A 13,825-nucleotide genomic window follows, 5' to 3' on the forward strand; every position below is an offset into this window, starting at 1 on the left:
GGACGAACCACCCACCAGCCCCCCCCCCCATATCATTTTAACGCAACCTTATCCATACATTTGATGCCCATCACTCACCCTTTCCACCCCCCCCCCCCAAAAAAAGGCCTCACCCTCCCATTGATACTAGAAACATTCATCTGCTGCTGGCAGCACGCTCTCACTCTCTGGAGGCTGGCCGGGGGTTTTTCAATCTGCGCCGTGTTACAGTTTCAGATGTAATCCCTGGCTCAGAAAGAGATAAATATTTACTGCATCGAATTTCTGAAATTGTGGAACCTTGTATCATCTTTTGGGTTTGGAACGTGACACACCGTTAAGATGGAGGAACTCGGTGGATCAGTAAAGAGGCTTCTCCATGACTGCCCTCGGCAGGTAACAGACGCTGTTCAGGAAGTCTGAATAAGAGAAATGAACAACTAATCACTGCAATCAGACATCAGGCTGTATTATTATGAACTGTGATCTAAGAAGGCCACACTTTAATGACTTAAATATGACAGCAGCCTGTAGAATCCAGTGTGGTACGATCAGTTACAGCTCTGTGATGGCGGCGTAGGGGTGGCTCACTTCAGCCTGGATTGGCCCAGTTCTTCCAGAGTCTGCTGTAATTAATTCTGCTTTCAGTGTGGAGACCGAGGCTCAGGAAGGGAGTGATAGAGTGTGTCCCGAAATGACGCGTTGGTAATAATAACGGTGCTAATTGTAATTATAATAGCTGAGAGAGGCGCCGCAAGGAGCCATCATCACCCATCTACTGCTGCTGCGGTGGTCCTGCTGAGTCACTCAGCGTGAGGAACTGTACACACACTGCAGAGAGTGTGTGTGTGTGTGTGTGAGGGAGAGAGAGAGAGAGAGAATTACAATATACATTCAGTAGTCGTGTGTGTGTGTGCGCGCGCATGGAAGTGTGCATGTATGCATGTACGAGTGTGTAAGATTGAGATTTTGAAGCTAACTCTAGATATGGCTATTACCAAGCAATTATATAAGCTTCTCTACCTGGCAGGACGCCAAATGACCGAGGTGTAATTACAAAGGTAGGGCCTTTGTTAAATAATAACAATACATGAATCAATAATTAACGAGATCACTCAGAGGAGGACCCTAGCAGTTGTTCACGTGGGCTCTGAATTTACCCCCTCAGTATGACTGCTACTGCATCCGAGCGCTCGTGCACTGCATCCCAGCACTGTTCCCCTGTAAGCAGTTCAGCTCCAGTGATTCCATCAGCCCTGCCGAAGAATCGGGCGAGATTCTTCTGCTCAGACTCAGTGCTCTCATCAATAAGCATTACAAGCTAAGGTTGAGTGCATTTCATGTTTGGTGTTAAGGCCTCTCATTTTCTTTTAAATAAAATGTCAGCACAGGTCCCGTGTGACTGGAAAAAAAACCTGTTCTGCACCATTTTATTTTTATTTACTGGAACATTCTATAACCCACAAGAGAGTATCCCTACAAAATAATAAAGAATTTCCCTCTTTTATTTTTTTCCTTCAGTTTAGTTTAAACTTTACTCCTTAATAAATATTAATTTAAATCAGAAAAGATGAAAAGCTGTGGGCTTATAAGAAATTTGTAGGAAAAGTAAAGGCATTTTCTCTTTCATTTTTCTCCCAAGAGTGGCTGAAATTTTTAAGTAGTTCTCTGTCTTTTTCCCTGTAGCCCCTTGGTAGAACTGCAAGGTTTTCTTAATGAGCCAAAACTTTTATTTTATCTATGGATCATTCACAATAACTACAGTAAGTTAGGCAATATTGTGACTTTCACAATAATTAGCTATCCAGTGTTTTCTTACCATACTCTAAAGGGGTCAAATAAATGCTATATTATCTGGGATGAATTTGTTTTATCCCTTCACAAAATTTGCATGTCTCCTGCAAACTACACATTTATACATGTTCACATCTTTTTTGCTACATGGAATTATATGAATGATACTACTACGACAAACACTGCTGCTACTACTACTGCTGCTGCTGCTACTACTGATACTGCTACTACAATTACTGCTGCTACTACTACTGATACTATTGGTACAATTAGTGCTACTACTACTGATACTACTGCTTCAATTACTGCTACTGCTTATGCTGCTACTGCTGCTACTACTACTTCCACCGATGCTACTTATTATCCAGTAATACTAAGCATCTCAACTTTTGAGTTGAATATTCCCGCTGTCCCTTGGGCTATGGCATGGCATCACATACTGTTCAGTGAGTGCTGCTGTGTCCCTTTCCCAAAAAATATTTCATATTTTCTCATTCTTTTTAAAATGTGGGGAATTACCTTTTAGGATAGTTTAGTCTCACAGAAGAGGAGGCCTGCAGTCTTTCACACAGATGAAAGGGCTGATTTATTGAACAGACATTTTGCCCATCAGGGCTTAATCAGTGCTAGAGCATCAAAGTCCTTTTGATTGCATAGAAAGATCTTGGAGCTTTGTCTTTAAATGCATTCCCTACCAGACCAGCGTTCCCCTAGGCACTGCTTTTCAGTCCAAAGTAATCAATTAAATGTAAAGTATACTCTAGGGCATTGTTACCTTGAGTGAAAAGGTCTCTACTTTTCAGAGGTCTGAGCTTCTGTTGGAAGATGGTCTTTCTCTCTTTCTCTCCATTTCTCGCTCTCTCTCCCTCCCACCCTGTTTCTCTCCCTCACTCCCTTTCTCTCTCTCTCCCTCCCACCCTGTTTCTCCCCCTCACTCCCTTTCTCTCTCTCCATCCCACCCCTCTTTCCCCTATCTCTCTCTCTTCCTCCCTTTCTCTCTCCCTTCCTCCCTCCCTCCAATCCCTCCTCCCACCTCTGTCTGTCTCTCTGTCTCTCCTCTGTTGAACCCTGAGCAGGGGTATGGCCCATCTCTGCCCTGCCCTGTCAAGGGGAACCCCAAATATAGACCCAGACACAAACCCAACCTTTAATGGTCTGTTGGACCAAAGTGGGTTTACAGGAGAGAAATCATTTGCTTACCATACCATTGCATTACCATGGAGTGAGACCTCATCTGTCAGAGTGGACATCGTCTTTTCTCTCTGTCTCCTGTGGTCCCTGTGTGTCTGCACACTCAACATTAATCATGAATCACTGCCAAGCGGCCTTTCGGGAAATGGAACATTTTAGAGACCGTAACTCTGCTACTCATACATAATTATTTACTTTAATTGAATGCATGATGGCCTCATACGTTATACTGGGTGACAAGTACATCAACTGTAGCTGTAGCTGTGTGAATTCTGGGAATGGTGGTGTGTGGTTGTGTGTGAGTGTGTATGTCAGCACGTGTGTGCGTGCGTGTGTGTGTGTGTGTGCCAGTGTGTGTGTGTGTGTGTGTGTGTGTGTGTGTGTGTGCTCATGCATGGATATGCGTATGATTATGTTCGTACCCGCCATATTTCCATCACCAGTTGATCAAATAAGCCGTGTTGTGCTGTGTGTGTCTGCGTGCCTCTCATCCAGAGCTGTCTAAAGCGTGTCTCTGTGTTTCTCTCTCCCTCAGGATCTAAAGAAGGTGCTGTCTTTCCCGCCGTACCCGGGGGAGTTTCTGCACCCCGTTGTGTACGCATGCACGGCTGTTATGTTGTTGTGCCTGTTCGCGTCCATCATTACCTACATCGTGCATCACAGGTAAAGCCCCAGACATCGTTGCTCTTATCTCTGTGTATGAGTGTATATGAGTGTGTGTGTGTGTCTGTCTGTCTGTCTGTGTGTGTGCACGTGTGTGTGTGCTTGCCTATGTGTGTCTGTCTGCGTGTATGTATGTATGCATGTATGTGCGTGTGTGTGCCTGCCTGTCATCTTTCTGCTCCAGTCACCGTGGCAACTTTCTGGAATGTAAAGCCTCATAAACCAGTCAGTAGGTGGGCAGAGCCTCCACATACTGTCCACCATTGGTTGATTGAGGACCAATCAGAAAGCAGTGAACTCTGCAGCAAGGAAATTTCATTGGTTCAACTATTGCACGCGATTGCTTCATCCAGTAGTTTGCTTCAGAGTCCAAATGTCACCGACCCGTAAAAACCAAAACACACATACTTCAGATGCAAAGAGGTATTTAAGAATGATTGTGCATAATTTTCATTTATGGGCAGAAAATAGGGAAACATAAGCATGTTTGATGTGAAACATTGAAACCCAAAATGAGTGTAATCCACCTTGTTTAATTGCCTGTGGAGTCTTTTGTTATTGCATGTCATATGCTGATATACTTCACACAGGGGGTTGGCTTTATTAATACAGCACTAGAGGAAGTGGCATAGGAAGTGCATGGTGTGCGGTTAGTACATGATATTGTGGTTGTAGTATTTAATTACATTGTACTTTTTGTATGACATTAGATAGCAACTGCTTGATACTAATTTATTTTATTATTTTTGATTTGATACTTAAATCAGACTCCCTGATTCATGTGAATGAGTATAATTTTAAATGGCATAAATAGAATCTTAAATGGCTTGATTTGGCCAACATCTTTTTTTCTCCGAACAGATCTGGCACAAATATGTAGTCCGTGTTGCTGTAGGTCCTGCATAATTTAATTTCCTGAATGGGACACTGACATTACTGGAAGCGTTCAAGACAAATTCCTCATCATTTTAGTCATAATAAATCTGAGTAATTGTATGGACATGATGGAGATATTTGTGCAATTATCTTATGCAGTACGGTTCTGATATTAGTAATGGGTGACAGTGTAATATAATGGGGAACTGGGCTTGTGCGTTCTTCTGGGACTCTGCCATTGTACCCTTGAGAAAGATACTAAACCTGAAAAAGCTTCAGTAAATATTCAGCTGTATAATGGATTGTATGTAAGCATCGGCTCAATGGCGATATACAGTGTAATGTGAGACTGGACTTGTTTCCCTCAGCTGGGGTGAGAGATCCTGTGAGGACTGCACAGAAGGAAATGTAGTGAGATCTCAGCAGAGCTTCATTCTCAAAACAGCCAACCCTGTATCTCTATAAAACTCACTGCCGCTATATTAGGCTATAATACTCATTAACTCAGTATCAGAGTGTACTCCCTCCATGAGATTTTTGAGGCAATGTGGCACTACACACCAATGAAACTGTTTATATTTATTATATATGAGTACCATGCCCAGTTCTGTCAGCATTGTACTATACTACCACCTGCGTAGATGAGTGAATTAGGCCTGCATTAGTTCACAGACATCTAGCAGATGCTCAAATCTGGAGTGACTTGTGTAAAATTAAGCACACGAGTGCTTTCATAGGTCTGCAAAGTGCAGTAGGACGATAGAGAAGGATGATAGACACGATTAGAATCACTGTGATTAGAAGCACGGGACTCGGCCAAGCTGTTGTTATGTTCAGCTAACCAGACAATCGTGTTTAATATAATGGCCTAACCAGGCCATTCAGCAGATCTGTGAATGTGTGTGAATACAGCTGAATGTCTCTCTGTCTCCAGTCTGAGTAACTGTCTCTGTGCTACTGCATCGCTACATGGTACTGTGAGTAACGAGTGAATAATCCTGCATCTCAAACTCTGAGTAATGTCGGTGTAACTTACAGTATCTTAGTGAAGCTGTAACTTTTGAGGGGTTGGGATACAGCAATGCTGTATTACTGAATGCTTAATACACAATTCATCCTGTAAATTACCACTTTTTTTGCAACAGATGGGATACTGTTGAACAATACCCTGGACATCTGGTCCTTCACAGCAATAGTCTTTCAGATCTGTATCTGGTCTCGCCTTTTCCATACGCCGTTAAAACTGGGCTGTGAGTCAAACAGTCCTGGCCGGTGAAGTGGTGCTGTAGCAATCAGGGAGACCCTACACCAGACTGTGCAAGTGCGTCAGACAGTGACCCACCAGGCCTGACTCAAGGCTTATTTTCATCAATACAGGCCAGATTGTCAATGCACCTACCTGTTTTAAAAACGTTTTTGTGGTGTTTTTATGACTGAAAGATAAGTGCCACCTCCGTGTTTTTGCTTTTATCCCTAGTTTAACATGTTGTTGTCAGACATTTGAGGTATGCAGCGGTCTTTGACTTCCAGGCTAAAGGAAGCTTAGAACCTTTCTGTTGTCCCATCAAAATGTGCATTTCTTCCTAGTAGCACAGACCTGAATAGGAATTAAACTTTGACCTTCTGGATCAGGACCAAATGTGATTGACACATTTGTGGGAAGAACCAGGACCAAGTATTTGCAGGATTGAGGGACTGGAGGCAGGTGTTGGGCTCAGGGTCGTGGAAACAGGTGTTTCAGACACACTTTGCCATCCATGCAGCTAGCCTTCTCCTGCCAGACTTGGCCTGGTACCCCTGCCTCACCTTACACCACACAGATTGGCAATCAGACATTACGCTGTTCCCCTACTCCAGCACACACTTAAGCCCCCTCCGCTGAGAGAAGCATTTCTGAAAATAGCACCCGCTGAGGTTGGCGCTGCTCGTCAGAGCTGGCTGTCCTTCCTTTCGCCCGGTGGTGTGTTCTCCATCCCTCTCTCTCGCTCTGGCTTCTGTGGATGAAGCGTTTATCCACCGGCTTATTTTCCGATAAAGCCTTTGTGTAAGCAGGACGTGTGACATCACAGCGAGGCCTGGAGCCTGTGCGAGGGAGCCGTCCTCCTGGCGCCTGCCCGGCCTGACCCTCGCCTGCTCTTCCTCCGTGGCCAAAATGGAGGAGATGAGTTTATTTTGCGGCCTGGCAGCGGGACTGACGCCCGGTTAATGCACTTGACCTGAAAAGCTTCGCCCGCGCGGTCCCCTTAAAACAGCCTCCAGTTAGAAGGCCTGGCGGTTGATTGATGGGCCGTTCGCCCCGTGTCTCGGCCCGGATGCAGATCCGCGCCTGTGGAAAGAGCTGTGTCATCGAGTCCCCAGCTGCAGAGATGGGACAGCTGAGTTTCTCAGCCTGGCCTGACTCAACAAGAGAGGAAACAGAATCATACCATGTGATTTTTATCAGATTTGTCAGAAAATCGTAAATGTGTCACACATAACGGCAAATGTACTGTAAGCGGGTTCTCTGTACCAGTAACAAAACTGGGCTCGTATGCAGGAGGTTTCCAGTTTGATTCCCAGTTTGGGACAGTACTGTTGTAGTCCTGAGCAAGCTTATGAATCGGAATTGTTTCAGAAGGTATTTGTGGCTTTTTATGTGGTGTTATTTGGAAGTGTGCAGACGTTCCTCTGGATCAGGGTATTTGCTAATTAAATTCATTGTAATGAATTTGTATGCAAAATGTATTATTATTATTATTATTTTCATCATTGTGTGTGTACATGCATGCGCGTGTATTCATCCATGTGTGTGTGTGTCTGTGTGTGTTTGTATGTACGTGTGTGCGTTCGTTCGTGTGTGTGTACATGTGTGCGTTCATTCATGTGTTTGTGTGTGAGCATGCGTGTGCGCGTGTGTGCGTGCGTGTGTCTGTGTGTCTGTGTCTGTGTCTGTGTGCGTGTGCGTGTGCGTGTGCGTGTGCGTGTGCGTGTGCGTGTGCGTGTGCGTGTGCGTGTGCGTGTGTGTGTGTGAGCATGTGTGTGTGTGTGTGTGTGTGTGTGTGTGTGTGTGTGTGTGTGTGTGTGTGTGTGGGTGCGTGCGTGCGTGCGTGCGTGCGTGCGTGTGTGTGTGTGCATGCATGCGTGCGTGTGTGTGTGTGTGTGTGAGCATGCGTGTGTGTGTGTGTGTGTGTGTGTGTGTGCTCGTGCGTGCGTGCGTGCGTGCGCGCGTGCGCGTGCGCGTGTGTGCAGAGTGGTCTTTAATTTGACTAATTCGTTTTGGTTGATATTTATTTGGTTTGTTTTCTGTCCCTTTTGGTAGCGCAATCCGCATCAGCAGGAAGGGGTGGCACATGCTTCTCAACTTCTGCTTCCACACGGCGCTGACCTTCGCCGTGTTCGCGGGCGGCATCAACCGAGTCAAGTACCCTGTCATCTGCCAAGCCGTGAGTGTCCTGCGCGTCTTTCCTCTTTCTTCAGATGGAGTATTCATTCCTGGAAGGACGGCAAGGTGCTGAGGACATGCCCTTCAGCCCAAACGGGGCTTTGCGCTGTGGTTTTTTATGTGTTAGCGGGGTGGGTGCGTGGCTGAACGCTCTGCGGACACGGCTGGGCAGGCTGATAAACGCGGCCCGGCCCTGCTGTGTTAGCCGGCGGCGGTGCTGCCGCGCGCGCCTGCCCGTAATGGCGTCCGCCCCCGCCCCAGAGGGCCGTCTCCAAGGGCTTTTGTTATTTTAATTAGCGCGTGTTCAGTGTCCGCGGGGCGCGTCTCCCACGTCGCCGGGTCAGCACCCGCCGTGCCGGAACCTTGGAGACACGCGGCGCCGCGCGGTACAGCCGCCGGCGGGGAAGGGGGGGGGGGCGTTTACGAGCCTGCCGCTGTGAGGGCGGGGGCCGGAGCGCTCCAGCTTCACAGGCAGCTGACTGGCAGAGGCTCGTGAAGTGGGAGACGTTGCTCGGATATCCGTGAGGAGCCCCCTGGGCGGGGTGGCGGGGGACTTAGAAAGGGCTGGGGGGGACATTTTGAGCCTAGAAGAATTTGTGACAGAGCATTTAGCCGCACCTGGCGCTTCTGGCTACAGTGTGGAGCTTGGGCTCTCGCTGCAGGTCCCACGGGCCACAGGCTGTTACCCCCACTTCACCTGCGTCCAGTCCAGATCGCCATCGCCTCTGAAGAGGTCCGTTTAGGGTCAGGGCGAGGGTTAAGCTGAGGTTCAGGGAGTTTGACCTTGCTATGGAAACAATGCCAGCGTTTAAGTGTTCTGCGCTGAGAGTTTCTGCTCAGCTGTTATGTCACTATGGTAACGGCTTCAGCCGCAGTCCTCGGGCCTGCCCTGCAGTCGGAGCGGCTCTCCTGCGCACATCCGTCTCTCACGGCCGCCATGTCCGCGACTCGCTCTCCTTCCTTCCCTCCCCCTAGCAACGCTGCGCGAGACGGCGAAGCCGAGATAAGGCTTCCTTTTTGCTCTCTTCTTTTTCTCTTAATTGATGTTTCAAAGGCCCGCCCTCCGTCTCTATTTTTAACGGCAGCGCTTGTTTTCCTCTCGCGGAGAGCTGCGCGGCGTACGCGGGAGGGCTCGCACAATCTCCCCCCCCCCCCCCGTCACAAGTGGTTTGTTTCATCTTTGGTCGTTTCTCTTTTTTTTAAGCCGCTAATAAACAGTGGCTGAAAATAAAATCACGCGGCCGCCCCGGCGGTCCCTCGGCCCTGTTTACGTCGGCGTACCGTCTCTGCGTCCCCGTTTATTCCGCTTGCCGTTCTGCGCTTGCCTCCGAACGTGCGGGCCGTCGCACTTTGTCACACTCGCGTATCGGGCGTGTCTGTGGTTGCGAGTCACTCTCTTCACCTGCAGGGTCACTGCAGATAATAGCAGAGTCCTCACTCGGCTCAAATGCTCAAATAAAGCCATGCCCTGTACATGTGACAACAGCATGCTACAGTGTTAAAATGAAAGTGAGGGTAGTTTAAAATTCTGCAGTGTTGGAAATGAAAGAAAGCACCGCCCCCTCAGTCTCTCCCTCCCATTCTCTTCTCGGCACACGAGAATGCAGAGCCGTGATGTTCACAATGCAGATACGAGTGTATTCTTGGCACGTACGGTACTCGGAAAACAGAAAACAAACGCTGTCTCACGCTTTCTGTCTTGATTCGGGAAGGCACGCTTTGCCTTGAATCACCTGTGTCTGACGAGGCTTAACTATTCTGCAGCACGCAAACAGAGCATCTTGTTGAAAATGGTTGTCCCGCTGTGACTGTTAAAGTTTCTGCACTTTCCAGCAAAGTCCTGGATTCGACCAGCACTTATGCTCAACGTTGACTGATGGTCGCAGACGCGGGCTGGCAGGTTTAGAAATCACCACAATTAATTATATTTAATTGAGAGTCAAAGTTGGACCCTGAATCTCGGCCACTGTTTTCTTAGAGAGAAAATCCTATTGAATTCTATGACATTTCTGCAGTAGTCTTCCTGTCTAGCTTGTTTGACAGCGCCAGAAGCAGAGAAGCCAGTTATGGGGTGGACACCTGTCTGCTTTTTGATCCTGGTGTTCCCTGAGCCCCCTCTCCGACGAATCAGAGTGGCGTGTTTCCCGCTTTCAGCACTTTGCTTGGTTGAGGGCGGTCTTGGGGGCGGGGCTTAAAGGATCTCCGGATCCTTCTGTGTGGCGCTCTTCTGGCACCATCCGCAGGCCCTAATCTCCCCCAGCAGAGCGGAGCTGTGCTAGCGCTGCTGCGTGTGGTAGCACAGCCCATAAGCACATTTGGGTTTAAAAAAAAAAAAATCCAATTAAGCAGTGAGCATACGAAACCACCACAGGATCCTGGCTCTGCTCCCACGTCACCTCAGTCCTGCTCAGCTGATTGAATGGGGGCTGTTGTCATTCAGCAGGCTACAGTCAGAGCTGGAGCCAGTTCTTTAGTGTAATTTGGCTCTGATCATAAATGCCTTTGATGGCTAACATTAGTTTGGAATTATGCCCCCCGCTTTCCCTACATTCTCCATTTGGCACCGGAACGGGACGCTCACCATCTCAGCGGTGTGATTAATGATGACCAGACAGGATCGATGTTTGTCCCCTTTTGGTTGTGCGGGCAGTTTGCTCAGTAAAATTTCACAGACTCACTTCCTGATTATGGACCCCCTGAACGCTAGTTCAGCATTCATCAAAAACAAGCGGTGTTTTTTAAGTTACGAGCTTGGGAAAGGGCCATTTTAAGCAGCGCTGTGGCCTTCTCTCACACGGATGCAGAGAGATAGCCTATTTGCTGTCTGGATCGATGTTGCTGGGTGATTTGTAACGGCCTTCCCCGTTGTAATAAGAGTGAACTGGGGACAGGCATTCATGTGTCATTGGGACAATTTATGACACAAGTTATTTAAAAATAAAAAATAAATGCGAAATGATTGTGAAAAATTCTGTATGAAATATTTTGTACTTGAACAAACAAACAGTTTGCTTGACTAAAGGATTGCCTATTGGCCAATGATTAACATATTTATTGCTTGATATGTATCACTGCAGTATACTACAGACGTGTTTACAGTCTTGAGTGAACATAAGTACTGATGCCATGTCTCTTAAGGAAAGATTTGATTTGAAGTGCTCCGAACACATCCTGACAGAAGCGAGCACATACTAGAGTTATGATGTAACAACTCCTTCTTTTAAAAAAATGTTTTGCTCTAAGCCTACATGTTTCTCTAAGCAATTAGCTCAATGACTCGGGAACACTTCCAGCTTCCAATATTTTATTTTCATGTGTTATTTTGTAATGGAAATGTTTAATTTAATCAATTTCTATTATTGTTGTTTAGATTGACTGCCCACCTAGAGGCAATGGATACAGAGAGTGAGAGCCAGATTTGTTATGTTACCTGCTATTGGCCCTGATCAGTCAGATTTTTGGTCTTCTGTCACTCCCCAGACAAAGGGCTGCTGGGATGAACTTCAGAGAAACAAAACGAAATTTGACTTATGATCTGTTCTACTGCAGTTCCTTCTGCAGTGCACTACAGTCTGAAGTCAAAGCAACCACCTGGATTTGTGGCATAATACACAGACGTACCCAACACGTTACTCAGGGCGTACTGGGCATTAGGGTAGCAGAGCTCAGAGGCATGAGTTAGCACGTTAGCATCCGCTACAGAATGTGTCATCACCCCTGGAGACGCATTAATGGTGTGATTAGCTTCCTTAGCCGGAGGCCGTCGGTCTTTAGCCCGTCAAGCTAATTGCGTCTGTTGCTGTGTGGAGCGGCTATCGTTTGAAACTAACTCCATTGCATTTGTACACCTTGCAGATGCAGCTTAGCTGTTAAGCTCAGCTGATTCAGAGAGTGAGTCACATAGCGTGAAGTTACCATTTTCTTCCCTGCTTGGTATTGCACATATACTTTCTCTGTGCAACAAAATGGATCCACAGATTTCTGTTTAAAGTTGAATTCACTTTCTGTTTCATCAAATTTAACAAACAGTGCATTTCAGCATATGCATATTGTGTATTCTAAGAAAGAAAAATATCTTCACTCTTACTTTTTTGTAATGATTTTGTAAGGCCATCAGTTCATCCGTGTATTATCGGAGAGGAAATTTAATTTCCGCAGTATGATGATTACGAAGTTCCCACTTTCATTATGATTATTTAATCGCATTATTTTAAAAATGGGTAAAGCATGTTATTAATGCACCTCCAGTAACAGTGTTGAGATAAATAAGAAACAGATGATTATCAGTAACAAATACATATCAGATGAGAACCCTGTGGAGTCCTTGAATTAGAATTTTTTTGGTTGATCCAGGGTGGAACTTCAACTCGGTGGTCTTGTCACGACACCATTGTATTTTGAGTATTTTTATGTAAATTAATAAAAAATAACATTATGTACATTGTGTGTGTGTGTGTGTGCGTGCGTGCTCTATGCATGTGTGTGCATATGTGTACTGTGTGTGTGTCCATGTGTCTCATGTTTGTAATGTGTGTGGCTGTGTGTGTGTATGCGTGGCTATATATGTGTGTGTGTCTGTGTGTGTGTTTGTGTCTGTGTGTGTGTGTGTGTGTGTGTTCGTATGTGTGTGTGTATCTGTGGAGCGTGGTGTGTAAGGACTCTCTGTCTTGTGTTGTAGGTTGGCATCGTGCTGCACTACTCCTCTCTGTCCACCATGCTGTGGCTGGGTGTGACAGCCCGCAACATTTACAAACAGGTGACCAAGAAGCCCCCTCACGCACAGGATGGAGACCCGCCCCCCAGCTCCAAACAGCCATTGCTGAGGTAAGACCCTCCCCCATTCTCCAAACATGAGGCAAGATCAGGTCTTCACAGATGACCTTTACATGAAATGTGTCCTGATCGGATGGATGATTTTTCCTCTGGAAACTCTGCATTAACTCTCGACCATGAATGTCCATTCACGTAAAAAAAAGATAATAATATTTGGCAGATCTATCAGTGCTCATCTTTTTATTGGAGTGGGTTGCACAGAATTACATGGTCTTTTATGTTTTTGTTGTTAATTTTACACAGCACTTAGGTGTGAGTGAGAGAGAGACATTTGAATTTTACAATGTCATATTTATTTAAGCAAATTCTTCATAGTTTCCCTTGATTTTTTTTGCCAGTTAATTCTGGTTTTATCTGGTATTCTTTTTAATTAAATAGAATCTGCCGGTTTCTTGGAGCTCCATCTCCTGTGAGCTTCCCTGTTATAGTTTGCTTTGTGGTCCAAACTGCAGCTACCAGGGCTTTCAGGTTTTTTTTGTTTACTTTTTAACTGCAAAAAATATGGCAATTTTCTTTCCATCCTGCCCTTTATTTGCATAGAGATATTACATTTACCGTTCAAGCCAATTCAGCAGCCAGGGATTAGCGGTTTTGGGTGGAATAATAATAATTCCATTATGTGGAAATTAGGCAGATAAACACTTCCGTTTGTGTCAAATGGATTTTTTTAATCATGCTAATCCCTGCGTGGTGTATGGCCTTTAAACTAGTTGGAACAGTTTACACTTCAGTTTTAATTAGCATTTTTGATCTCTAGTCTTGCGAAGGTGAATCTTATAGAGACGTGAGTAGACTGTTGACCCCCCCCCCCCCCATGAGAGAGTATGGGACTGCCCAAATGCTGCAAATTAATATACATCTGTTGTCATGGCAATTGGGAGGGAGGGGAGCATTGCATGATTGTCATAATTATAAGCACCGCTCTCACCATAATCTTTCATTGTCAGTTTCACCGTAATCACCATCATCACCTTTGTAGTCGGCATCGTAATCTTGAACCATCAGCGCTATTATCGAGATCTTTATCCCCTTCATCGTAATCCTCTTTATGGTCAGGAACAGGATCAA

General features: G+C 45.9%; 1 protein-coding gene across 5 annotated transcripts in view; it reads left to right on the plus strand.

Moving 5' to 3' along the window:
* LOC135244453 (adhesion G protein-coupled receptor A1) overlaps positions 1-13,825 on the plus strand; it is a 100,042-nt gene that overhangs the window by 78,621 nt on the left and 7,596 nt on the right. For all 5 annotated transcript variants that reach the window (XM_064316740.1, XM_064316744.1, XM_064316741.1 and 2 more), the window contains 3 exons: positions 3,500-3,627; positions 7,802-7,925; positions 12,603-12,748. In XM_064316740.1, coding sequence (XP_064172810.1) covers positions 3,500-3,627; positions 7,802-7,925; positions 12,603-12,748 — 398 coding nt within the window. The remainder of the gene's footprint in view (positions 1-3,499; positions 3,628-7,801; positions 7,926-12,602; positions 12,749-13,825) is intronic.

The sequence above is a fragment of the Anguilla rostrata genome, chromosome 18, assembly GCF_018555375.3.
Source record: "Anguilla rostrata isolate EN2019 chromosome 18, ASM1855537v3, whole genome shotgun sequence".
Lineage (NCBI taxonomy): Eukaryota > Metazoa > Chordata > Actinopteri > Anguilliformes > Anguillidae > Anguilla > Anguilla rostrata.